The 27,337-nt window shown below is 38.0% G+C and overlaps 1 protein-coding gene across 11 annotated transcripts in view; it reads left to right on the top strand.

The window, feature by feature from the left end:
- Positions 1 to 27,337, top strand: part of OXR1 (oxidation resistance 1) — a 305,392-nt gene that overhangs the window by 221,616 nt on the left and 56,439 nt on the right. For 9 of the 11 annotated variants that reach the window (XM_030010976.2, XM_030010971.2, XM_030010973.2 and 6 more), the window contains 4 exons: positions 6,775 to 6,857; positions 15,376 to 15,483; positions 16,635 to 16,754; positions 22,416 to 22,568. In XM_030010976.2, the coding sequence (XP_029866836.1) occupies positions 6,775 to 6,857; positions 15,376 to 15,483; positions 16,635 to 16,754; positions 22,416 to 22,568 (464 nt within the window). The remainder of the gene's footprint in view (positions 1 to 6,774; positions 6,858 to 15,375; positions 15,484 to 16,634; positions 16,755 to 22,415; positions 22,569 to 27,337) is intronic. The other 2 variants (XM_030010979.2, XM_030010981.2) reach the window with 1 other exon arrangement.

Below are 27,337 nucleotides of genomic sequence, written 5' to 3'. Positions count from 1 at the left end.
TCAGTTTTCATTTATCAGTGTCTGTCTTATATTAAAAGGGACTGTAGGGGTGAGGGACAGGAACACTAGAGCCAGTATTCCAAAAGCAGTCTGAGTGCCAGGTTAAGGAGACTAGTTGCTTCTCTCTGGCACTTTCAGTCTGCTGGCTATGCTCCTATTAATACAGCTGTGGATGCTGTTGGCTGTCCTTGTTGCCAGGGCACACGGCTGGCTCATGTTCAACTTGCTGCCTACCAAGACCCCCAGGCTTTTTTCAGCAGAGCTGGTCCCTGGCCAGGCAGTGCTAGCCTGTACAACACAGGTGATTCTTCCTTCCCATGCAGAGGACTGTTGTCGTGTTGAATTTCCTAAGGTTCCTGTCAGCTTGTTCCTCCAGCCTGTCCAGGTCCCCCTGAATGGCAACCCTGCCCTCAAGTATGTTGACTGGTCCCCCCAGTTTGATGTCATCAGCAAACCTAATGCAATAAACTTGTACAGTAAGATGTTTACTGAAGCATTGGGTATAATTTCACATACACAGTAGGTCTCTGTGTGTGTTAGCAGAGCAGTTGTAGTGCACAAGTCTGCTGTATTATTAGGATAACCTGACTGACTTTGAGCATAGAAAAACTAGGTACCATTGGCTTAAGTGTGATAAGGCAAAGTGTAAATTCTGAAATGTCTTAAGGATAGCTTGATATTGCTGCTTGATGGTCAAACTGCTTGTGTGGTATTGTGTAGACTTGAAGATATATGACTAAATGGGCTTAAATACCTGAAAGAGGTGGACAATAATTATTAATTGGAAAAGTTGACTTCCTTTGCTGCCTCAGTACAGCAGCCATGATTTTTGCAAGTTTTCATTAATATATGAATTTGGTCCGCAGAGAGGTTGTACAGGAAGTAGAGATTGCACTTAGGTAATCTCTAATGTATTAAACTGTATACATACATGTTTCAGATGGAACTGGGAAGGAAACTTACTGTTGTGAACACATGCTGTGGCATAAAATTTGGTGAAGCATTTCTGTTTACCCTAAATGTGAAATGTTATTTTAGAAGAAAGCCTGTGTGATGCACACATATCAGGAGTGTCACGCATGGAGCTGGCTTTATGTCTCCTAGTCATTTGGAGAAGTGGCCTGCCTTAAAGTTGTTTCTATTGAATTTTTTTTCATTCTGAAATCATGCATTTAATTATTTCTGCCTACGTGCTATGCAGCTGACTGAATGGCAGAAAAGAGGGTCATGGGTTAGGGGGATCACAAAATGAACTTGAAGTAGTCCTGAATCTATGTTGCGGGAAAAAGCTGTTTGATGTGTTGTTAATGTTGCATCAGCACTTCAGAGGTCTTGGATGCATTTAGTTTGGGGGTTTGCTTGAGAAAAATGTGAACAAAAGAATCATGTGGAGAGCAGTGATAAGGATCAAGAGTTTTGAGAGCATGACTTACTCAGACTGAATCACAGAATAAGTAGCAGTTGCTTAGCAAGAGGAGGCTAAAGGGGGCATTGTTTATGACACTGCCTTGGTCTGAAAACTACCATTTTGGCTAGAAAACTAGAGGCTACTAGCATCTTGTAGGCTATTAGGGCCTCTTTGTTTCTTGTTCCTAAGACATTGGAAGATAACTGAAAATAATATTCTGGTAATTAGCATAAGCATATCTAACTGCAGGATGGGGAGAAGGGTCAATGAGGCAGTTGCTCTACTGAGATGTAGCCCCTGCTATTAGGAAACCCAAGTCACCAAGCCTTATGGAATTAAAGATTTCCTACTTTAATCTTTTTTGTTTCTTTATGTGAATAGATAATAAAGATCTAATTGTTACTGAGCAGAACTAATCTAATAAAGATGTAATATCTATGCTTTCTCAGTTTATCAAATAGTTGTTTCATGTGCTGCTAAATAACAATGTCTCTGAGAATATTTCAAAGAAAGGCTACTTTTTTTTTTCCTTACTTTGTTGTGATTCGGTTTCTAAAAATCTTCAGCCCATATGTGCTGCATGTTTTTTTTTTAAGATCCTGTGAAAAATTGTGTCCTAGACAAGCATTTAGCAAGGTTGCTGCTTCTGCCTTTTTCTTAAACACATGTAAATCTAATGCATAACTTGCAGTTCTCATGGGGGGGGGGGGGGGGTGTCAGGGGGATAAATCCTCTTTTTCTCATCTTCTTGACCATAATAAGATCAGTTACTAATTGTAAACAATTTGCATTAATTGTTGACTTGTCCAGCTTACTTGCTTTATCTCAGAGGATACTTGTTTGGTTTATCAATTTATTCCTCTGGAAAAAGTGATCTTTATAATTTCTGTCAACATTGAAATGAATAGATCAGTAACTGAGAAACATTGCAAGTTATTTGAGATTTAAGCTTATCATGCAGAAAAATAGTAGCGTAAAGGAAAATTTAGTACATTTTGCTCTATGTGGAGCTTGAAGATACTCCTAAGCAGTTCTTAGCATGTACCATGGCATTGTTACTCACTGTACAAATCTTGAGTTCTCTTTATCAGCTCTTATTGCCAAAGTCCAAAGTATGTGCTAGAAACATCAGCAAGCAGAAAACTTAAGGTCTACAATTCAGCTCAGATGGTATACTAAGAAATATCAGTCTTTTGTCAATTTGAACTAGCAGCACCACAGGAATATTTTCAGTCAACCAAAATTCAGTGGCACAGGGCCATACAGAAGCAGTTTGTAGAAGCCTCCTTATAAATGTTGGAATTTAACTTCAGTTGTCTTCAAATTGCAGTTAAATAATGCCACTGACTATTGCATATTTTAAGGTCAAAGCTGCCTCATTGAAAATTGTATATTCCTAAAACATGATGTTCCTAAAAACCCTTTTCCTATCTTGTATAAATATGTTGGAACAGTAAGTACTTCTCTCTGATTGTGTTGATGATCATGTGTAACCATTCTTATGCTACAGTCATTTAATCTTAAGTTTCTGTATGCATGCATTCAGACTAAATATTGGTCTGGCGTCATTTTGAACACTGCCTTCTGCATCTTTCTAGTTCTAGTCTTTTAAATCCTAGATAGTTTAAATATTTTCTTGTTGTTTGTGGATCTGACATGTAATCTTTCACTTCAGTGTTTCAAGCTGTTGTGGAGGTCCAGTCCTGTGAAATGGTAGTTCAGAATTAAAGCATCAACCCTGATGTTACAAAAGGTCTGGTCTTGTTTGTGTCTAAAACAGCACAGCTAGAGATCTGATAACCTAGCACCACAGATCCCCTTGTTAAACAAGCTACTGTTGACTCTTGAGGTTGTGTGCAGCATGGTCGGTGGTGTCAGGTTTTTCTTATACCTGTGGTCTGAGAACATCAGCCTTTGGTAGTCTCGCTTGGGTGCTGCTGGCCAATGAGGTAATGGTTGTGGGTAACCTAACAAGATGAGCTTGTGTGCAACAGAGTTATCATCAGGAAAATAAGTAAAATGAAAGGATGAGACTGATTTTTCTTGGTGCTGAGGTCTTTTCGGACCACTGTATCCTATGCTGGCAGCTGTTTCCCCTTTCACATGCTTCCTAGAACACAAGGATGGCTGAAAGTTGCACTCACTTTCCTCTCAAAAATAAATAGCCTGCTCGTTCAGTGAGAGATAGTTGGAGGCTTTGCAGTATGCCATCAGGGAGGTTGAACTCATGTCTCTGCTACTCTGACCTATTTTCACAATTGAAATACCTCCTAGCTTTGTTTCTGAGGTGTTAGGTGAAACGGATGGGTTCTCTGAAGAGACAGCTCAAGCACTGGGGCTGTGGGCAGAGGTGTGGATTTTGATAGCTATGCCCGGTGCTTGGCCAGCTGGGTAGTCGGCGCACACACAGCTCAGCACTGCCTGCCTCCAGCTCTTCTTGACTCGGGGGACTTAGTCACAGCGGGTTATGAAACTCTTGAATCCTGTATCCATATAGTGAGGAGGAAATAATGCTATCACAGAGGGAAGGAATGGAAGTGGGCACTGATGGGAAGGGTAGGAATTACTACTGTCTTAGGTATGGAGGGGATGACATTAAAAAAAAAAAAAAAGAAAAAAGATTAAAAACTGCAGATTATAAGCCCCTGGGGAATTTGTGGTAGGAGTTCTCCTGATGTCTGCTTTCCTCCAAGGCGCATCCAACAGGGACCTTCCTTCCACACCCCTACCTGCTGGTTGCTCTTGCTTTCCTGAAGTTACCAGAGTGCTCTGAAGTCTAAAGCAGCAGGTCCTTCTGCCCTGAAGAACAAATAACTTTCCTTTTTTATTTCTGGCATGAGGAACAGAAGTGGTTATTTGTACAAGGCTTTATTCTACTGTTCAACTACTGAAGAGGGAGAAGATAACTTAACTTATCTTGACCTCTTGAGTGAAACCTGTCTGCAAACTCTTTAGACACTTATACATGAACCAGTAAGAAGCAAAAGGAAACTTAAATTTGGGCTAGGAAAAAAAACCCATGCAAACAACACTGGGCTATATACAATTGAAGTGCATATATACATTTGTAGTATGGGGCGTCTTTATTTCTGTCTGATAGTGGGGGGGTGGGGGCAGACAGGGGAAGAAGATGCTTGTTCTACAATAGGGGTGCTCAGTGTATAGATTATTAAGGCATTTACAGGATCCTGGATGAGATCAGTCTTTCTTCACCTGCATCCTTTGACTTTTGCTTAGGAGTATCTGAACCAGACTGCTGTTGAAAGAAGATGATTAGACTGCTGGCAAAGGTTTGATATGGGCTGAAAAATTTGGAACAGCTACAGTCAAGCAGCTGTTGCAGTTTTTCAGTAGCTTGCTGAGGAGGCACCTGTTGTGTTGCAAGGTCAGGTAGACGCTTTGGTAACAAAATACTTGCCCTGGAAGAGGAGACTGTTGGCTACTGTTAAGTCTACACACAAACTTTTAGTGTATTTTATTCATTACTGAGTTGGCTTAATTTCCCCTAGAGACATTTGTAGTGTCTTTAAAAACTGTTCATATAATCAGAAATAAAGGTTTATTTTAGGTAACTTTTTAAAAGCTGCAATTAGTAAATAAGGGAAGAAATACCTTTTAATGTATTGAATGAATATAGCTGGATGCAGAATTACAGTGCCTAGATTTTCAGAATTTCTGGAGAGTTTTTAAAAGTAGGCTTAAAGTCTTGACTGTCATTCATAGCTATAAAAACTTACCATAATTAATACCATCCATAGATAAATTTTTATCTTGTAGGTATGGAAACATTCTTCCTCAGACTTTTTTCAATATATAAAAGAAGTAGAATTAGTCCAATGTTTATTTCTTTATTATATAAAGAATACCCCAGGAGAGTACTATGTTGAATCTGCTAGTCTGCTAGAAATCACTTTTATTGTTGTCCTCTGCAGCTTGCCCTATATAGCAAATGTGAGATATTTGCTGAGGTTTATGTTTTTGTTTTGTTGTTATTATTAGTAGTAGTAGTATTTTGTTTCTTATTTTTTGGCACTGCAGAACTTCCTGTGTTATTTGTGTTGATTTTGGTGTTTGTTTTTTTTCCCCTCTCATATCTTAATAGTTTCAACTATCCATGTAGAAATTTGGGAGGGGGTATATGAAATTCGTGCAAGTATTATCTAGTCTCTTGTCCATTGTTGCAGTCAGGATACTAGTTAAAAATAATAATGCATAAAAGCTGCTGTCAATTTATAGCAAGTTTCCTTACTATGTCAGGTGAGGCTTAAATAGACATACAGTATGTTTTCTATTCTCAATCTAGCCATGCTAAAATACTTTGAAATAATATATTTTGTAAGGTTTGTTTCTTCTATTCAATTTGGTTTGAAATATTTTACTAAATATATTCAGTTATGGTAACAGAAATTTGAATGTCTCAAAATGGGAGTATAACTAATCCTGTTGTAGCATGAAAATTTAACGTATCTCATTCACGTAAGTATTCTGAGCTCCTTAATAGCAGATATTTAACTGTTGAAGGTGGGGGTCTTGTGACAGAGACCTTACTTACGAGATTCATCTAAAAAAATGCATGTGTGTATATAAATGGATATGTTAAAAAAACACTTTTCTAAAGATGTAGAATTAAATGCTTTCTGTTGTATCATCTAAGTTCGCTGTTGCATTGTGTTTATCACAAATATCAAGCCAATTAGTATAAAATAGTAGAGTTTACTTCAGATACAAATTGTTGCCTGTTTGGCTTATGAAATGGAGGTCATCAAAATATAATGCCTCAATAGAAAGAACAGTTCTTAACTTGTGTTATTTCTTTATTTAGAATCTTTATTGTTTATGTACAGGCTCCATGTGTTTGCTACAGACAGGATAATTGCGAAGTTAAACACTAATGCTCTTTGTTTTATAAAAAAAGCTTTAAATACTCTATATTTATCAAACAATGACAAAAAATCCCAACTGATTAAATCAAACATACAGGAACTCTAGATCATTTCCCCTCTAGATGAAAGCAGACTGGGTATGAGATAAACCAATTAAACAGAGTAGTTCCAGAAATGTTGCTTGCCTGATGGGGTCAGTCTGCTATTTAGTCTTCCTTCATCAATAGCTTCCTGGATAGCAGCAAGTACTTATGCAGTTAGTTGATTCCCAGTTATCAGTTGTTTATATTGGTCAAATTCTTAAAGCATTGCAGAGGAATGAAGTCCTTATTATAGCAGCCGGTTGTCTGTTAGACAGTCACCGGGAGCAAGCTGTGTAACTGGTGAATTAGATGTCTGCCCACGGGGCTGTAGTCAGCAGCCTGTGACAGTACTGAGAGAGGAAAATGAACTTAACACGCACGTTGCCTCAATTTTTTTCAGACACTGGCCAGAAGAAGACCCCAGACAAGAAAGATGGGCGACGAATGTCTTTTCAAAAGCCTAAAGGGACTATTGAATATTCTGTAAGTTACTGCTTTATTGTTAGAATGTCATTGCATAGCAAGTGCAGACTTAAAGTTTCATTACAAAATGTAAGCAAAACAGTAATGTGCATTACCTTTAATCTTAGAATTCTGTGTATCTGATAGCTGATTTTGACAGGAATTAGATTGGGAATTAGCTAGTAGTACTTGAGTAATGCTTTTTTTTTTTTCTTCAAAAAAAACAAGCTAATCAATCTGTTGACTGGTTCACTTTTAGATAACTAGTTAGAAATAGTAAATAACATTAATTATACAATCATGCGCAAGTTCCCTGCTTTCAGCATTATTAATAAACTGTTGACATGAGGAGAAATAACAGAATAAAGTTGGGGAGGGAAAAGCTATATCTTGATACTGACCTTCTGGTGTTCTAATAATTTTCATAGATTACCTTTTACTGTACTGATCTGTTTCTGCAGCAGTATCTGAAAATGGAGCCTTTCTCTGCCTGTTCTGTTCTTGAAATGACCCTCAAACTGTGCTGCAGTCAGCTTTTCACATTTGTGGTTACTAAGGGAAACTGAAGTGAGAAGTATCTGTCTTGTGTTATATACTGGAAATATAATTAAGCCTATAAATAATGCTTATAGGGTTGACATTAAAATAGTGAAAGTCTGTCACAGTTATCTTTGAATGCTTTTGCAGTCGGACATGATAAAATAAAAATGAGAACTTCTTATAAAGTCTTTACTTGACCTTTTGGTGTTCTCTTATTCCAAGAATAAGAGATATGCGGGAGACTTAACTCTTAATGTTACATTAAGCCAAGCTGTGTTATGGCTTAACTACTGAGAAGGCTGTGATAGTCGTTTGGACAGAGGCAGAGGATGTGTGTATTGGAGCAAGAAGCACTTCATTAGTGTGGCTTGTATTGGGAATTTGAATATAATTCTAGCCTATACTAAACACTTCCTTGAAGTTGAAATTCAAAAAAGAAATTTCTGCTGCTTAGGTTCTAGCAGCTGAAGAAGAGTAAAGTATATGTGACTGTTGTTTCTATTACATTAACCCCATTTTGTCTGAAATAATTGGAAAAAATGCTCAGGTGTCACTCTGTAGAACTGGGGATCCAGTCAGTAAATCCCTTAACTTGTCTCTTGCTACCATGTGCATGCATTTACCTTGGTATGTAGGATTCCAGGCAAAGCTAAAGCACCAAGCTTTCCTTTTAAAAATAGTATGTTTGTGTCAAGTTGTCATGTACTTCTGCAGGTTTTTATGTTCCAGTAGCTGGGCGTTTATTTGCAAAAATAACTTTCTTAATAGGTACTGAAGCATGCATCACTTCCTCATGAGTCAAAAAGGCAATTCACAAGAATCAAGGACTTTTTGTCTTGAACTTAGTCCAGCTTCTAAAGGAGCCTGTTGCATCTATGGAACATGGTGCATTTCAGCTTCACAGATGCCATATTGTGTCTGGTCTTGCTGTATATTTCACTCGTGAAGTATTTAAGTAGCATTGAGTTTTCAGAGCTTTTGGTTATGTGTTGTGCACATATGTTTTAATAAAATACACGGACCTGACCTTTAGGAACTGAGCTTATGCTCGCTATATGCATAAGAGATGTCTGGTAACTATTGTGATAACTTGCTACTGTTATTATTTATGACGTTATTCCATGTGGAGAGATGAACTTATGTCTGGTTTCTGCCTTCATCCTGCTACTTCTCAAAGCAACAGCACACACACACATATGTACCCACACACATGTATTTATATGTCTGCATGTGTTGCTGCTTTGAGAAGTAGTAGAAGGATGAAGGTAGAAACCAGACTTCCCCCCCCCAGTATTGTTGAAAAGTTTGTGGGTTTTTTTGCTTTGTTTTTTTAATGATAATTTAATGTGTTAATTTTTCCAGTGGCTGTATGGTTTTAAGGGGGAAGGGCTTATTTGTATTCCTAAAGTTTGGAGTGAGGTGGAATCTCACTGATACAAACTATGGGTTTTTAAGGTGAAATATACTTCCCACCAGAATTTAAAAAAAAAAAATACTTTGGGGACAAATAAACAATAAAATATATTTTCTCTTTGAAGCTAAGGCCAAAAAGCAATTAATGTTAAAGATTTTAATCTAAAATTCCCAAAGCATGAAAACTTGGAACTACTGTTCTGTATGTAGCACCAAAGAGAAGATATCAACAGATGTGGTACTAAGTAAATGAAGCAAGTCCTAAACTTCCTCTAAAGGATACAGAAAACTCAGGTTTAATTTTGCTGTTAGTGCTTAGACAGTGAACAGATTTTTTTTTTTATTTTTTTAAGTTAATATAGTTTCTCCTTTTCTGAATGTCAGTCAATGGATTAGATGCAAATTGATATTATCTATTGTTTCGGCATTCACAGTTGGTGCTCCAAGCCAACTGTTTTCCCTTTCTGCACACAGCTGCTGCATGTGAACAGGCTCTAAGGACCAACAGAGCAAATAGTTTAGGTGAATTATTGTTACTAGCTAGAACTTTCTTTAGTGCTTTTTATGTTGTGAAAATAGCATTTTTACATTGCTTATTTGACATAACTTCGTTATATTAACATTGCATTTGAAGTCTTTTGTGTTACACACATGTTGTACAAACAGAATCAGTGTCTGCCTACAGGTGTTAGAGGAGCCAACTACAGGTAAAGGAGCATAAGCAGGCAGTGTTGGCTGCTGACCACCAATGATAACAGCATACTAGCAGTTGCATGACTTCAACAAAAGCCTTCTAACCCCTCTTCCTTTTGAGGAGAAACAGGAAATAATTGTGGCTATGTATAGATAGTTTTTTCTCAAGTGCTATAGACTACACAGGAAAAGCACTTTTTGTTTAAAAAAAAAAAAAAATTACAAATGAGCAATGGAGGCAGATGGTATGGTTTATCAGTGTTGGAGGCTCCAATTAAGACTTCCCTTCCCCTGCCCCACTCCCTCCCCTGTAACTCTCCCAGGATCGAAGGCTGTGCTCTTCTCCTGAAATAACAGATAAGCACCTAATACACAGAGTATGATGTCCAGATCATGAGAAGAGCCTAATATCAATTAATGAAGGTCACAGAAGCCTATAGTAGACCAGAGTCTTAAGACTGAGTTTTAAGCCAAAGTCCTCAGCTTTCAACTACCAGTCTTCCTGCATGTGATCTTTTCCCGGTTATTTAGTGGCAAGTCCAACATCTGGAAACTGGGTCTGGACTCTTTTTTTTGTTGTTGTTGTTTTACTTAGAAACCAGTTAGATGCGCATACTGCAAACAAAACTGGTGCTTCTGAAGTCAGCTTCTTAAGGTAAAACGAGGAATTTTTGATCCCTTCTTGGCTCAAGGGGTGTGGGTGGCAAGTGTTTTTGTGGTACCATCAATCATGTGAAAGTTTGCTAGACTTTGAACCCACATGAATACTTGGAATTTCTTGTTGTAATGACTTGCTGAACATGTTTAATTTGAAAGTAGATAAATGGTGAGTATCTGCTAATATCTTTCTAGAGTAACTGTGGATTTTGCTTTCAGTCCTCCAGTCGCTTGGATAAAGAGTGCTAAAAGTTGTTCTGTCTTCTGGTGCAGCTAGTTTTATTGCTGTTGTAAACATTTACCTGCTGTTTAGACTACTACACACTTTGGAGTTTTTGCTTTTTTCTTGGTGCTTCCATTTCAAAGCCAGGGATTGTTTTCTTGTCTGTCACGTGTCTTTGAGCATGCCACTGTCCTAGTCTTCTCAATTTTGGGGCATTTGGAAAATGTGGATCATAATCATGACATATGACTTTATCTGTTGTATCTTTTACCTAATTTTAAAATTATTTTTGAAGTTGCTTTTATGATATTTACAAGTTCTGTTTTCCTGCTGTTGTGAATTATAGGCATTAGGCCTATTAATAATTAGCTAACATAGTCATAATCTGATATATCTGAAGGCTTGGGTGCAACACCAAAGTTGTTGATGTGTCCTCTTTTCCCCTTTGTCCTCACCCCTCCTTCTAGACTTCTCATCTCTTTAATTTTGTTAGTTCCTTTTAATACTCTTAAACTATTGTTTTGTTGTTTTCTGGTTCTTGGACATCTAGTCTTTAAATACTTTTAAAAAATAATTAAATAATTCTTTTGGAACTCTGTTTCATATGTATTCAATGTATAATTTTTAATAGAAGAATGGGCGAACTCCAGTTGTTGAGATGCAATGGCAATAAAGTTCATTAAAATATCAGTAGAGAAATTGGTTTCAAATAACATTTTTAAATAACTTTGTCACCTAGTAATCTGACAGAAATGAAGGCAGTTTGAACCATAGTCAGTGGTGTCTCTGAAGCTATTTGTCTGCTGGTGCACACAAGTGCACTTGGCAAACATGGGTATATAAGTAGTGCTCTGGAAATGGAATGGGGGTAATGGGATGTACCTCTGCTCAAATAAGGACACAACGATTTGAAGAGTGTTTGATTTGATTTTATTGGAAAAGGAAGGTGGAAGATATGGATCTTAAGTCACTCTTTCTGTATTTAGTCATATCTGAAAAAACTGATTTCAGCTAACTTAGAATTTTAGACTTATTTGTATACATATGTAAGTGACCACCTAAGGCAGAAGTAACTAGGTAATAAGGTCTTATGTGTCTTATCTCTACCTGAGAGAGTTGATGACTAGAAGCTCTTGCTTTTGAGTATAGGAAAGCTACTTATATTTTAAGAAGCACTTTTTCAGCAAAAGTTACTGTACAAAGCAGAGTTTGCGTGCATTAAGTTTAACGCAGCCCTGAATAAGCGATTCTTGTTTTCTTTTTACATTTTCATTAATCCATATCTTTCAATCTTTTTATTCAAGTCAGTACACTGAAGGAAGCAAAGCCAATGCATGATATGTATTGAACTACTTCAGGGCACCAGCTGGCCTGCTCAAGTCTGTTTCGGATTGTTTCAGGGAATAAAATAGTGTTTTCACATGTCTGGTAGTTGTTTTTCATGTAACAAATCTTTTTGTATTGTAACAAATCTTGCCATTCTGTTAAAATCATGAAACAATGCAATCACTGTTTATCATCCCCCTCTCTTCTCAAAAGGGGAAATTTCCCCATGAAGATTCAGCATGGTGCTTTAATATCCAAATATTTATGTAAAATTCTTAATATTCAGAATAGCGTTTACATAGCTACATGCATAATGTATAGAAAGTGTGTTTTCTGAGAGAGAAGGAATGACTTTTTGCCCTCTCTTCCAGTATTGAATTGATGATGAAAAAAATGGGAAAAGCTGGGGAGTGGCTATGGTATGTGGTGGCACATTTTTAGTTTGTTAGTTCTTAAACTATGCTCTTCCACAGAGCTATTCTTTCAGCTTTTGGCTGTTCAGATTCTATTTTTTGAAATAGTAGAAAGCCTGAGAATTGGAAAATAGGCCTTTGAATATAGGGAGATACTTCAGGAAGCCTTTATTACATGAACAGTTTATTTGTTTTAAGGAGGTATCAGTGCTGGTCTCTGAAATCCCATGTAGTGTGGAGATTTGCCTCTGCAAACTTTACAGCCAAATAAGAAAAGGAAGCTTATATTTGCTATTCTTGTGTTCATGGTTTGTGAGATAAACTCTTTAGTTGCCAAGAGGTCTCACCAGATGGTTTTATTTCTGAAGGCTGAAGAGTGAATGCATTCTTAAAGGGCTTAAGTGTTGTGGCTTTTAATTGGATGCTTTTAATCAATTTATTTTATATCATAAGTTAGTCTAAAATCTCAGATGTTTCAGTCATTAACTGATACCTAAGGAATATCTACCTAGCAGCTAACTGTTGTCTTCCAACATTAATGTGAGAGCAAACTTTTGAATTAGGCAAAGCTTTTGAATTTCGCTTTACAGCTTGTTTTAGCAAACCTTCTGTATTATGTAGAGCTTCTGATGGAAACACTACTGTTCCTTGATTTGGTGCTCAGTTTTGTTATCGTCTGTGGAACAAGCAGTACATATCTGGTCAGGTTAGGGTCCTGTTTTAATTGGTACTAACAGCAGAAATCAAAAGTGGCATATGAGAATATTCTTCTATTTCTCATATCTATGTGATTATACAGTACTGAATTACTAAGAGGTACTACAATACAGTCTTTCATACCTGAAATACTAGTAGAGAGAGATGTTTGCTGCTTTGTTTACCTTAATGGCTTCCTATATAAAGAATTGTCATAATAAAATTAGAAATTTATCTAAAAAAAGCTTACTGCCATTTCTTTGGCAATACCTATCTTTTTTTCTTTATTGAATCTAGACTGACAAATGCACCTGTAGAAAATGATAATGAATTCTGTATGGAAAAGAATTCTTTAACTCCTACTTGTGAACTTTAATTATGTTACTATCCCAAATTGCCCTCTGTTTTTATCTGTTGAACTATAATGGTCTTTAGAGTACATTAAATTTGTAGCACTTTTTCTTGCAGGACAATTCACTTCTTTAAATAAAGGATATAGTTTGCTGCTTTATATCTGTCAGTTATACTTTGTTATTCTTGTACTGTCAACATGTGTTTCCTAACATGACATAACTTTGAAAAAAGTTAATAAAAAGAAGGCATTTCTTTTCCTAAATTACTTTGGGATTAATGTTATGTTCAGTGTTAAGTTTTGGAATATTTAAGTGGGAATGTGTTTTGAGGAGCAACTATTTTTTATATGCCACTTTTGCAGCCAATAGGAACTCTGTTTGCCAGCTATTCTTGCAATGCAAATAAAATGTATTAAATATTAAATATTTAATAACCCAATATTAACTAACACTATAACCTGTAGATACATATTCTTCGACTCTGGCAAAATGTTTGCTGCTTCTGTGAAGAATGAATGTGCTTTGTTACATTCTACTGACAGCAAAACATATAATGCTTATTAGTTATATGGAATATACTAATTCAACTGGAACAGTCCACAACAGAGTATGGCTAGAAGCAGGCTAGCCCAATGTATGTTTTATTACTTACCTCTGCTGCAGTGCAGGAGTGGAAACAGAGCGTTCTAGTCTTTGGGTTACAAACACTGCCTTTTTCTGTGGGACTGTGCAAGGTCAAGGTCTACTCTCAGAGCAAGCAGTACCAAAAGCTATTAAAACATGTATACTCTTGAGACTTTTCCTTCCCTCCCCTCACCCTACCCTCAGGTTTGTTTTTTTTTCTGCCCCAGTTCAGTTGTTCAAGCAGAAGTAAAGGATACCTACGTTTAAGTCTAGCAACAGCTGGCAAGGCATACAAGACATGGTGCTCCCATGTTTTTGTTAAGGAAGTGAGTGAAGAGCAGAAGATACCTAGACGGTATGCAGAGTCAGCTAATGATATCCACTGGCTTTCTCAAAACAGTTGTGCGTAGAACATACACTATGAAGAAAAACGTGGGTTTGTCTTTCGCTTCCCCCCCCTTCCCTGCTTTCCCCTTGAAAATTAAGCAAAGAAAAGGGAATTTAAGAGAAAGCATTCTTTTCTGTAATTGCAAGGAAAGTTAAGTGAATAGCCTGAAAATAGAAGGAAAATTAAACCTGTGAATAATTAGTCTAATACTTACATTTACATTTATATAGAGTGGAAGGTGTATAACTTCTGCAGATGTAATAAGAGGGACAAATGAGAAGACATTTAAGATAGGAGTCAGTTGATTTTATTTTTTTTCCTAGCTGTGCTCCATATTTAGCAACACAAATGTAGCTTTGCTTATATTGCTTCATCTTCTCTTAACTGATATTATTTATTTTTCCTGGTACGGTGTTTATGAAGTCCTGTGCCATTACACAATAAACTTCTTCTGGTTGTATGCTCCCTTGTCATATTATCTTCACCATTCTTAAATGCTTGCTATGAATTCTTTATTCTGAAGTATTCTCTGTGAATAAAACTTTCTTCCATTTGCTTTCTTCTGTTGGTTCATATTCAGTGCATTTTGGGAGATGGGGGTGAAAATAAGAGCTTCAAAAAAATCCTTTCCTTACTCAGGAATCACCTACTCAAAAGTGCTCATGCTCCATCTGCTGTCATAGTGGTTGACCTGTTTTGCTTCAGTATTTTTGCTTTTTATCTCAGTGATGGATTTTACTTGAAAGTCAGGTTAATGGAAGCTTATTTAAGTAGGGAGAGAGTGTGTTTGCATTTATAGAGGTTGCTTCAGCTTTTCTGTAAGTGAAGAACAGAGAAGAAGAGTTGAAGAGGGAGAATGAAGTGTTCTGTGAAACCAGTCAATCATGTATTGGTCCAGTGGTACCCAGCAGTGAATTGATAGACCAGAAGTTCTGGTGCAATAGCTGAGCCTACAGCTTGGTGTGTGACTGAGACTTCCAGCCACCTGGAAACAGTGGGAAGGCAGATGCCCTTATGTGGGGTTGCAGTAGACTAATATTTTAGGGGGTAGGTGTGTTTGGCGGGGGGTGGTGGGTTTTTTTGGCAGTCGTAAGATATGAAGACTTAAGTTCATCAAACTCGTGGTAAATCTACACGTGATTAAAATTTGTAAGCTGCTATTTGAACTACCTGCTCACAGGTTTGTTTTTCTTTTTTTCCCCAATTGATACAGGTGGAATCAAGAGATACTTTAAACAGTATTGCCTTGAAATTTGATACAACACCCAATGAACTGGTTCAATTAAATAAGCTTTTCTCCAGAGCAGTCGTTCCTGGACAGGTACTATTACACTATATATGTTACTTATCCAACAAAGATCTTTATCCCTGTATTCCTCATCTCTACCAGAAAAAGTGTTAAAGTACTTCTCTTACTGGTTTTCCTACTGGCTTTGTAAAAGAGTTTTCTCATTTTTCTCTAGTTTGTGAATTCCTTGTGCCTATTAAATAACTGCCTAAGAAGGGAACATGTAATGAAGCTACCTGTCTCTCAAATAAGATCAGAGGACTTTTAAAGCTAAATACACTTAATGGTATAATAACACTTGGCTACAAGCTAAATTGTTACTTTGCAAATATAGCAGGCTACTTACCAACTCTAGCTCAGAAAACAAGTTTAGGGTACAGCTTACAAACAACATTCCTGACTGCATATTACTGCCTGCAATTCTATTTTAATAAATTGAATAATGTTTCTATTTCACTCTGAAAACTTGCTGTCTTTACCAGCAGTATATGAACTATCATTCACTTCTTGTAGGTCGTTATTGCTTACAACTTTTTCTTTCCTTCCCCCCCGCCCCCTTCACTTTTCACTTCTCTTTGAAAGCCGGGCCTGGAAACAAGTGATAGGTCAGCTGTGGTATTAGCCCTTTGAAAGAATCCTGTGTTTATTTCTGATTGCTGCAAAACTTTGTCTAGGTAGCTTGAATGCCTACCATGGCAAAAATATGTATTTAAGGAGTGAATAACTTCAGTTGATTTTTTTTTTTTTATTATTTTTTTTTTTTTTTTTACATTCAGTGCGAAGAGCTATGTCTTTGAGCTTGTTTCTCAGCCTGTTTCTTGCTTGCTCAAATAGTGGAGTAATAGCAAGAGAAATAATTGGGCAGGTGTTCCTTGAACACTGTATTGGGTGTTTCTGGCATGCTGTATACTTCCAATGCTTTCTATCTGAACTTTTTCCTCAATTATTATGACTAAAAATCAATCTTCTCTCAAGACAGCATTTAAAAACCTTAAAAGCTAAAATTTAGTACTTTGTGATATTGTTTATTCCCTCAACTCATAATTTCTGTTAAAACTAAAGGGAGCAGGAATGATTTTTGTATAACTTATTTTGAGAAAGCATAGCAAATATACCTGAACTGATGAGAAATCTAAAGTAAACCTAAAAGCACAACTTCTAACTACATTATATCTTCTTTATAGATTTTGTATGTTCCTGACCCAGACTACATTTCTAGTGTGGACAGCTCCCCCTCTCTAAGTCCTATAAGTCCCCTATCACCTACATCTTCCGAAGCAGAGCTTGACAAGGCTACAGTAAATGTAGGTATACCTGTTGTCCTTGAAATTAATTTTCCCTTACAAGATAAATGTTACAGATGCTATGCTTTCTTCTTAAACTATCTTTTTGTTTTGGGGAGAAAGTACTTTACAGCACTTGGAGTTGAAAAGTAAAGTAGTACCTTTTTAAAAGTAAATACAAGCTTTTAATCTTTGTAAATGACAGTTTTCTGTGTGAAAACTGATTTGAGGGCAAGTTATTTGTAGCAAAATACTATCCTTGCACACTGAAATCTAAATACTAGTTCCTGTTGCATTTCTGTATTTGTTACCTTTCAGAACTAGTTAAACATTTATCTAATCTTATTGATAGTTTTTGTAGCAATTGGCAAGAATACTCAAGTAGCTAAAAGGTAAGGGCTCCCCCTGCTCCCTGTAGAGGTGTGGGAGGGGGTTCTCCAGTTTCATTTGGCAAAATGAAGTAAAGAAAAAAGTGTTTCAGTGAAGGGTTAATACAGAGTTGATGATAGCTGAGTAGTTCTACCTTTGTAGACTTTCAAATACTAAAACTGTTTAGCAGTCAAAGCTGCTCTGTAATTCAGCTCAAATGTAGGGTTTGGGCTAGTAGGAGCTAGCTTTGTAAAAGCGTGTCTTTCCAGGGACACTGGTTTGCTGTCAACAGAATTCCATGGGGAGATCTCCAACCAGGAAGAGGCAGTATCAGAGCCTGAGTTTCTCTGCAATTTGTACAATTATGACCTTATTCAGATTTTTCTTAATATGTCACTACTATTCTTTTCCCAGTTGTTATTATTATCTTTTCTCTGAAATAAGAAATTTTCTTGATAGCACTTCTCAATAGCACTCAGTCAAGTTGTCAAATGTCTACTCCCAAGATACTGTGTGCTCAAAGTTTAGGAACGTTTGAGACTTTAACCATTTATTTATTTATTTGCTTGCATGACTTGGTCCAGAGAAGTTTAAATATAAAGGTGTTGCTTTGTTGCTGAATAGGTTCCCAAGCTGCATTACAAAGGCTGTGATGACCCTTCTACTGAATATTGCTATTTGGTTTTGCTATTATACCTTTACTCTGACCTAGTATGCCTGTTCTCGTGAGATGTCTGCTGTCATTTGTACTGAATAATTTCTTTTATGTTTTATGGCAAACTGAAGGTGTTGTAGCACAATAAATAGACTAGTCTGCAAGAATACATTCTTCTATATCAGTCTCAGAATGGCTGTAAATGCTAGGATAGGCCTACCCATATAGCATATGTTGTGAGAAGTTGCTCAAGGGTAAACTGTTAATTTTACTACTAGAAATCAGAGCTCTTCCTACAATGCACTAAATCCCATGTCAGAAAAATACCTTATTCTTGCTTTTGTGGATTATTTTGTATATGCTTGTTTGCATATAGTAGTTAAGGAGGCTTAATAGTGTAAACATACCTGTAATTTATTTGAAACTTTTTTTATTGACTATATACACATAGCAAAGATAAAGGCTTGAAACTGTAGAAGAAATAAAGTAGATTAAAACACTTTAAAAGTTAAAATCCTCTTATGCAAAAGGTTGTTTTGTTTAGTGTAGGCAGTTCAATGTTAGCAACAATTTGGGTGCTAGATTTCATTTAACGTGACACTTACTGTATTGTTGCAGAACTATTTTGTGCCTATCACTGTATGTTGTGGATCACTACAAGCAGTTCTTAAATGCCTCAGGGAAAGTGAAACAAACGAGTAATGTGACAAAATATAATAAAGTGTTTATGGAAGTTTCTGTTTGAGGTCTTTCGAAGTACATGTAAGGAGGGAAGGAATGTTCCTAAGTACAGTTTTTCAAAAGAAAGCAAAGAACAGAAATCACTTGCACTTGTCATTGTGGACTCTGTGTGTGTGTGTTTGGGTTTTTTTCAAACAGTCTCTCCAGCAATAACAGAAAAAGCACTCAATTTCTATTTGAGTAGTTAAGGCTGGAGGGTTTTGTTCTTCATCATAGCACCTGTTTTCCATGTTTCTGTTTTCTGTCTTTACTGATTGCTATGCTTACGAATGAGATAAATACTAGCATATATTCTCTAATGCTCTCTATTGATGTCTGTATTCTTTGACTCTCCTCCAATTTTGACTCCAGATTTGCAGTTTAAATTTAAGCACATTTCAAGGTAAAGAGAATATGTTACTCTGCCTGTATAGTGTAAAGGGGTCTTCTCTCTGTGCTACAGTCATTGAAATTGAGTTCATACTAGAAATTGAATAAGATGACTAACCAACATCTGAACCTCTGTTGAGGCAAAATATAAACTCTGATATGCTTTGTTCTTTTGTTTCTGTTTTATCAAACATGGGAGTAGCTTAACACAACTGTGTGGCTAAATACAAACCAGCATGTGGCTAATGTAAGACCTGCATAACCTTGTTTAAGTGTTTTTTATGTTGCTACACTTAAGCTAAGATTTCAGTGTTTATTTCAATAAGTTTGTTAGTGTCAGTGTGTGTGTAAGAACTCAGATTTTTAAGCCTTTCTTACGTTGCTGGGTTTTGTGAAGGGTTTCTTCATTCAGCAGTCTGATGCACATATTTGAGAAGATCCAATAAGCTTTACTACCTATAAAACTTAAAATCCACTTCAAAATAATATGTAGTGGCAAGGGTATCAGCATTAAATTTGAAAGTCTGCCACCAGTATTATTCGTGCTTCTATGTTGCGTGGCAGTATGAATGAGAAATAGCTGGCTTATTCACAGTGGACTTGGATATCAGCTGGGGACTCTTGCAGCCACTTGCTAAGTTATATGTGTAACAGAATTGACCACATAATTTTTAGGAGAAAGGCATACATAGAAGGAGAACTCATTTCTATGAAGTTTGCTTTTTAAATTATATCTTCGTTAGCTTTTTTAGTGAAATTCAGTTCAGTGTTCTATAAGTTGGTTTTGGTGTTTTGTTTGCTTTTTAACTAAAATTGAAAGATGCAGGCAAAGGCTAAAGTACTGCCAGAGAGATGATGAGCTGAAAACAATTGTGCTTAATGTTCCTGAATATGATTAAAGGCATTTAGCTGCAATCTGTACTAGCGAATAGACCTGAACAGAAAAGCAGAAAACTAAAGGGAAAAATAGTTCATGTTTTTTTATAAATAGTAATATTTTATTAGTAACTAAAAATAGCAATTATATATGAAATGGAGATCTTTAAATGTTAAGCTCCAAAACAGGGTTGCTGTGACTATAAAATAGGCTTTGGCACAGTCTGTCTACTATATGCGTAGCTCTTACTTGAAAACAAGTTTTTCACTGTCTGTCCTGTCCCTGGTAGGGTTCCATGTTCACTAGTTTGTTGGATGTACTGTTAGACAGCAAGATAGATAACTCTTCCTGTTATCTGCCCAGGAAGGTCATGAAAGAAATCCTCTGGAAGTTATATCCAGGTATGTGAAAGACAAAGATGGTTGGGAACAGCCCAAGTGAATTTACCAAGGGCATATCATGCCTGACCAAAGTGATTGCTTTGTGTGATGAGACAACTAGCTCAGCAGATGAGGGAAGAGCAGTGCACGTTGCTTACCTTGACTAGAGCCAGACCCTTGACGCTGTCCCAAAGCAACCTTGTTACAATACTGGGGATATGTGAACTGAATGGGTGGACTGCAAGATGGGCTGGCAAAATTGGCAGGATCTTTGGGCTCAAAGCAATTCAGTATTTGTGTGTGTGGTTGGTCATTTTTTGTTTGTTTTCTGTGGTGGTGGACAGTTAGGAATCCTTGAAGGGTCCCTGTTGGGGCTACTATTGTTTATAATCTGCCCATCAGTGACCTGAATGGTGGGACAGAGGACAGAATGCACTATCAGCAAGCTTGGGGGCGGGGGGCAGCAAAAGTTAGGGAAGGCGGTCAATACACTGGAGGGAAGGGCAAGGCATCATCAGAGGGACATCAAGAGTCTAGAGAAATGAATTCACAGAAACCTCAAAAGTTCAACAACAGCTAAGACATGCCTGGGAGAGAAAGAGCCTCATGTGGCAGTACAGGGTCAGGGTTGGCTAGCTACATGGTAGTTTTGCAGAAGAAGACTAAGGACCTAGGAGTGGTTGAAGCTAGTGTCCTGACATACGTGTTGAACAATGTCCACTTGTGATGGTGAAGGCTTGTCACATGCCAGGTGGCAGGTGAAAGAGGAATACCAGCAGGTTAAGGAAAGTGATTATTCTGTTGTCTGCAGGGCTTGTGAAGCTGCATTTGCCATATTGTGTCCACTTCTGGCACCTGCAGTACAAGACAAAGATTGATTTGGTGGAGAGAGTCCAGTGGAGGGCCATTAAGATGAGGAGGGGATGGAAACATCTGAGGCACAAGGATTGGCAGGGTGCCCTGCTTTCAGCTGGGATAGAGTTAACTGTCTTCCTAGTAGCTGGTACGGTGCTATGTTCTGGAGTTCAGTATGTGAAGAATGTTGATAACACTGATGTTTTCAGTTGTTGCTCAGTAGTGTTTAGACTAAAGTCAAGGGTTTTTCAGCTTCTCATGCCCAGCCAGCGAGAAAGCTGGAGGGGCACAAGAAGTTGGCACAGGACACAGCCAGGGCAGCTGACCCAAACTGGCCAACAGGGTATTCCATACCATGTGACGTCACATCTGGTATAGGAACTGGGGAGTGGGGGCGGGGAATTGCCGCTGAGGGACTAGCTGGGTGTCAGTCGGGGGGTGGTGAGCAATTGCACTGCGCATCACTTGTACCTTCCAATCCTTTTATTACTGCTGTTGTCATTTTATTAGTGTTATCATTATTAGTTTCTTCTTTTCTGTTCTATTAAACTGTTCTTATCTCAACCCACGAGTTTTACTTCTTTTCCCGATTTTTTCCCCCATCCCACTGGGTGGGGGGGGTAGTGAGTGAGTATGGGGTTAAACCACTACACGGGGAGCTGGGTTTGTTTAGTCTGGAGAAGAAAATACTTATGGACAACCTGATTTCTGTGTTGTACTACCTACTAGACAGGTTAGAGGGAGGAGAAGAAGAGTCAGGGTCTTCAGAGGTTCATAGTAAAGTGATGGGTGGCAGCAGCTGCAAGTTGCTGCACACAAGAGGTCCTGGTTAAATAACAGGAAAATATTTTTCATGGTGACGGTGGTTAAACACTGGAGCAGGTTTCTTGGAGAGGCTGTGGGATCTCCAGCCTTGAAGATTAAACTTGACTGGAAGGGCCATGAGCAACCTGATCTAATGTAGGCTTAGGCCTTTTTTGAACACAAGGTTGGACTAGCTGACCTTCAGAGGGTCTTTCCAACATAAAATAGTGTATAATATTATGGAAGGATAACAGAAGACATGTAATAGAAATTTTGTTTGTTGAAGTTGGAAAATAATCCTTTCTGCTACCTTCTGCTCAGATTTTGCATGTGACAGTATATTGGATAGTTTCCTTATGTGAGTTCTGATCATTTTGTTGTTTATTTCCAGGTTGATTCTGAGTATCTTTGCCCACTAGCATTTCTTTATTGTAGGCTGGTTAAACTGTGGTTGATTAGTTACATACATATCAGATCAAAGCAGTCCTTTAAACTGCAGTGGATTTGGAACCTTATTTTTACATTTGCTTTTATATCAAAGAAAAAGAAAAGAAATTACACAACAAAAGATCTCTTAAAGTTAATAGAGAAAAAGTCAGGTTGGTAAGTTCTTTTTTTATATTCCCTTTTAGGATCCAGATGGAGTCCAACAGAAAGAGTTGGGTGCTTCACCAGCACATGCATGTGTTCGTCCTACAAGAGTGGTATCATCCACTTCTGAAGAGGAGGAAGCATTTACAGAGAAATTTCTAAAAATTAATTGCAAGTACATCACTAATGGCAAGGTACTTAAACATTCAGGTTTTACTGTTACTGTATGAGATGTAAAAATGAAGTACATATACACCAACATGCAGTAAAATTTAGTTACGGATAGGTAGATGGATCAGCTTACAGACATATATATGTGTGTGTATATATCCATTTTTTTTATTCAGTTTCCTTTGGATTCCCAGACCAGTTGTTCCTTAGATGTGATGCAAGTAGGCTAATATGTGATTTACTTGTGACAGACTTCCCCCATACTTTTAAGTGATTCTCTTGTGTTGAGGGCATGAGATCTGTTTGTTCCCTGTGTTAGTATCTCTCATAAGTAATTCTCTTTGCTTAGAGTGGAGAAGAACATGGCTTAAACTATAAGGAAGTATGTAGTTGGGTAGCTTCACTTCTATTTTCCTGAAGTGGAGCAGTGTGAGCAGAATTAACCTCTGATTCTGTAAATAAACACTTCTCTGTTGGGTATAGTATGGTAGAAATAATGATTTTTTTAAAATTTTTTTTTTAATTATTATTATTTTTTTCCTTTGAAGCAGTAGTTACAGTTCTCTCTGTCATTACGCAAACACCTTCAAGTTAGTGGTGCTTGGTTAACTTACATTCAGCTCATAGGTGCGCAGGTCTTGCACAGATTTCTAGGGACTGAGATCATGTCAAAAGCCTTTACCTCAGAACACTTTAGGAGAAAACAAAATAAATTGCTCTCCCACCCCACAGAAAAATGACTATTAGATACTTTAGTCATGAAAAATCATGCCTTCACTCAAGCTGAATGAATGCGAAGAAACTCAAAGTACTTGTAGTACTTCTCCTTCACCTGAAGCTCAGGTATGTGTATACAAATACTGTTATTTTGTGTTGCTCAGCAATAGGTTTGCAGATAAGTTACTGTGGTGGGTTGGCCCTGGCTGGATGCCAGGTGCCCACCAAAGCTGCTCTATCACTACCCCCCTCAGCTGGACAGGGGAGAGAAAATATAATGAAAAGCTTGTGGGTTGAGATAAGGACAGGGAGAGATCATTCACCAATTACCATCAAAGGCAAAACAGACTTGACTTGGGGAAAATTAATTTAATTTATTACCAATCAAATCAGAGTAAAGTAATGAGAAATAAAACCAAATCTTAAAAACACCTTCCCCGCACCCCTCCCTTCTTCCCAGGCACAGCTTCGCTCCTGATTTTCTCTACCTCCTCCCCTGCAGTGGCTCAGGGGGATGGGGAATGGCAGTTGGGGTCAGTTCATCATGTTGTCTCTGTTGCTCCTTCCTCCTCAGGGGGAGGACTCCTCACACTCTTCCCCTGCTCCAGTGTGGGTCCCCTCCCATGGGAGACAGTCCTCCATGAACTTCTCCAGCGCGAGTCCTTCTCACAGGCTGCAGTTCTTCACAGACTGCTCCAGTTTGGGTCCCCCACGGGGTCACAAGTCCTGCCAGAAAACCTGCTCCAGCGTGGGCTCCTCTCTCCATGGGTCTGCAGGTCCTGCCAGGAGCCTGCTTCAGTGTGGGCTTCCCACGGGGTCACAGCCTCCTTCGGGCATCCCCCTGCTCTGGCATGGGGTCCTCCCCAGGCTGCAGGTGGAGATCTGCTCCACCGTGGACCTGCATGGGCTGCAGGGGGACAGCCTGCCTCACCATGGTCTTCACCAGGGGCTGCAGGGGAATCTCTGCTCCGGTGCCTGGAGCACCTCCTCCCCCTCCTTCACTGACCTGGATGTCTGCAGGGTTGTTCCTCTCACATGTTCTCACTCCTCTGTCTGGCTGCAGTTGCACAGTTGGTTTTTTCCCTTAAATATGTTCTTCCAGAGGCGCTACCGCTGTCACTGATGGGCTTGGCCTTGGCCAGCGGCAGGTCCATCTTGGAGCCGGCTGGCATTGGCTCTGTCAGACATGGGGGAAGCTTCTAGCAGCTTCTCACAGAAGCCACCCCTGCAGGCCCCCCACTACTAAAACCTTGCCACGCAAACCCAATACAGTTATACTAATGATAAAGAGATTAATGAGAATCTCTCAGAACTGCCTTTTTTTTTTTTTTTTTTTTTTTTTTTTAGCTGATGGAAAAGTTTGCAGATCTGTTCAAGCCTAGACATACAGCTTTTTGGCAGTACGTGTATATTGGCAAAAGCTATGTGTTAAAAGTTGGTAAGGCAGGTACTGGAAAAGCTTTGTTACTTTGTTCTACTTCGCAGTTAATTTGCTTTACTCTTTGCATTCTGTCCGTACCTGACTTTTTTAGGTTGATCCTAGACAAGTCATTACGTCTCAGTTTTGAGTGCTCTGATGCAGAGGAATTGAGAACTGTGAGCCTCTGTTAGAAATTGGCTATACTGGAAAAATATAATCTAGGGTTAAAATTTACAGCGTATTATTTATGTGCTGTAATTCCTCATCAGAATATTATGGGCAGTGTTCACAGCATCTGTCTTTGACTTGCATCTTTACAGCCTATTTTCTAAGAGCTTGAAGGAGAATTCTGTTTCTAAAGAGTTGTATAATCCACCACAGTATCAGTCTATACGTGGGGAGGTGAATGGGGAGAGAAATGAATGCTAACTTGCTCAGATTTGAGTGCCGGATTTCTTAAGTTCTGCATACAATTTAGCCTTTGTCACATGGTAGGAATGTCCTCTGGCATGTTGTCTTATCCTCTCCTTGATACATTTCCTGATGATGCAGGATGATAGATCTTTACATGTTTTCTGGAGAATGCTTAAAAGATGCATCTCCTCCCACTCTGGAAGTGATTTTGAAGCTCATTAACTGTTTTATGGGGCTTCAGGTGTGAAGTCTGTCATCCCTATGACTGATGCTCGTAAACTAAAATCTAGTGAAAGCCTCTTTTTCAATGTGTTTAATTTCACATGTGCAAAAGGACTTGCATTAAGACTGTCTAATTTCTCACTTTTCAAGACTCGTTATTCTGTATGTGGTTTTTGTCACACCTGTGACTTCCTGGACAAGCACACAGGAATTCTCTTGATGTGGTGGCTGGAATGTGGAAACATTTGCTCTAGTATTTGCTGTCTGTTGTCTGGTTTTGACTACTGTTAAAGGTAGGGTGTTGGGCACAGTAACAGGGTGGTGTGAATATGCCACATCCTGGTCAGACAATAAGTCAGTGTAACCAATGTGCTGCAGTCACACCTTAACTCACTGTTAATTGTGCATGTAGGCATGCCCTTTCTTGCAGCCACACTGTGCACTTCTTTTGTAGAAAAGTGTGCTGCTTTTTTTTCATTCTTTGCACTGTTCATGGAAGGCAGAAAAAGGTATCTTAAACAGTCTGCTTGATTGAAACTGAAACTAATAGAGGAGCTTTGAAATTCTTTGTTCTTTCCTATGCCTGCTTGTTTACTTGCCTTGTTTTGAAAAGTAGTAGGTAAAGGAAAATTACTAATACTAAGGCTTAAAAAAACTAAAAAAACAAAACACCAGCCTGGAAATATGGGCACAAAAAGGACAAACACATTGTTCATGAAGTGAAAAGCAGGACACTGACGAGGTTCAAAACTTCTACAAGAAACAAAGAATAAAAGTAAATTGTTATCTTCATGTGAATTACAGTTTCTGTTCTACCTTATGTGTTCAGGAATGTAATGGAATTATGTAGAGGTAACTTCTGTTTGAGAACTGCTTGTCAGAAGTCCTCTCAAACCTTCTTAAATGTGTGGTTTACTGAACTGCCTAATCTTAATGTTTGGGCTCACCAATGTCATAAAGTTTGGTTCTAATCTTCCCTTTATAATGATTGTTCGAATTTCTGTCTCAGATATTGTATAGGATTTAGAGCTCTTACTTCCTGAGGTTTAAGGAACTGTAACGGAAAGAAGTTAAAACTGATTCAGAATTGAATATCTGCATGCAGGTGCAGTTTAATCTACTTTCAATATGCATGTTTTTGTTTATCTGGATTAATATTTTGTGGACCAGCTTTAAGACTGAAGGGATCTGGTTTTAATAGCCTAGTGTGTCCATACAGTTTTCAGTAATAAAGTGGCTTGGCATTTCTCCTTGAGGCTGTTAAATCTGAACTTCACCTGAATAGAAGTTCACTTCATGTCTTTAGAATCTGTCTTACATACAGGAAACTTCTAGAAGTGGTATTTTGGGGAGTTTTGTTCAAGAACCAGACCTTCCTATAATGGTATCATGTTGAACTATGTAGTAGTTATATGAAGAGTCTAATTTTTACTTCAGTTTCATTGACAGTGGTTTTGATACTTTTTTCATCAACTAGGTAGAAGTATGGTCCAAGAGAAACAAGTCACGGGTTATTTGGTGGAAGATGTCCTAAAAAACTGTTTCCCACAGTCCTCTATCAACAATTGAGCTGCTTATAGACTTTTTTTATTTTAAATTCTACACACACACACACCCCCCCGGACTAGAGCAAATACGAGCAGTATACTGGAGTCATGTAGGAGTTTGGGCAATGGCATGCACGCTACAATCTTTTTGCTTATGCTTGTGCACTGATTTGCTGATCTGTCTCTCTTTAGCTACATTATTGGTACAAATAATTTTTTGAAAACACTTTGAAAACTGAATTCATATAAAATAAAGTCAAAGAACATTTCTAAAATGTTCAACAAATATTTGATTATCATTGAAGGGATTTGTGCTGAAGACACAGCATAACAGAGCATGACCACAAAGGAGAAGCTGGGTTCATCTCTTTGTGTTGATATGGGTAGGTGATGGCATAGGAAGGGCTTTACTTAGTAAGCAAGCCCACCATGGTATTCTTTACTCTGAAGAATATATTCACACTGAAGATAT

This window comes from Aquila chrysaetos, chromosome 4 (assembly GCF_900496995.4).
Source record: "Aquila chrysaetos chrysaetos chromosome 4, bAquChr1.4, whole genome shotgun sequence".
NCBI classification, from domain to species: Eukaryota; Metazoa; Chordata; class Aves; order Accipitriformes; family Accipitridae; genus Aquila; species Aquila chrysaetos.
The sequence above is the reverse complement of the archived record's forward strand: the minus strand, read 5'-3'. Positions and strand labels throughout refer to the sequence as shown.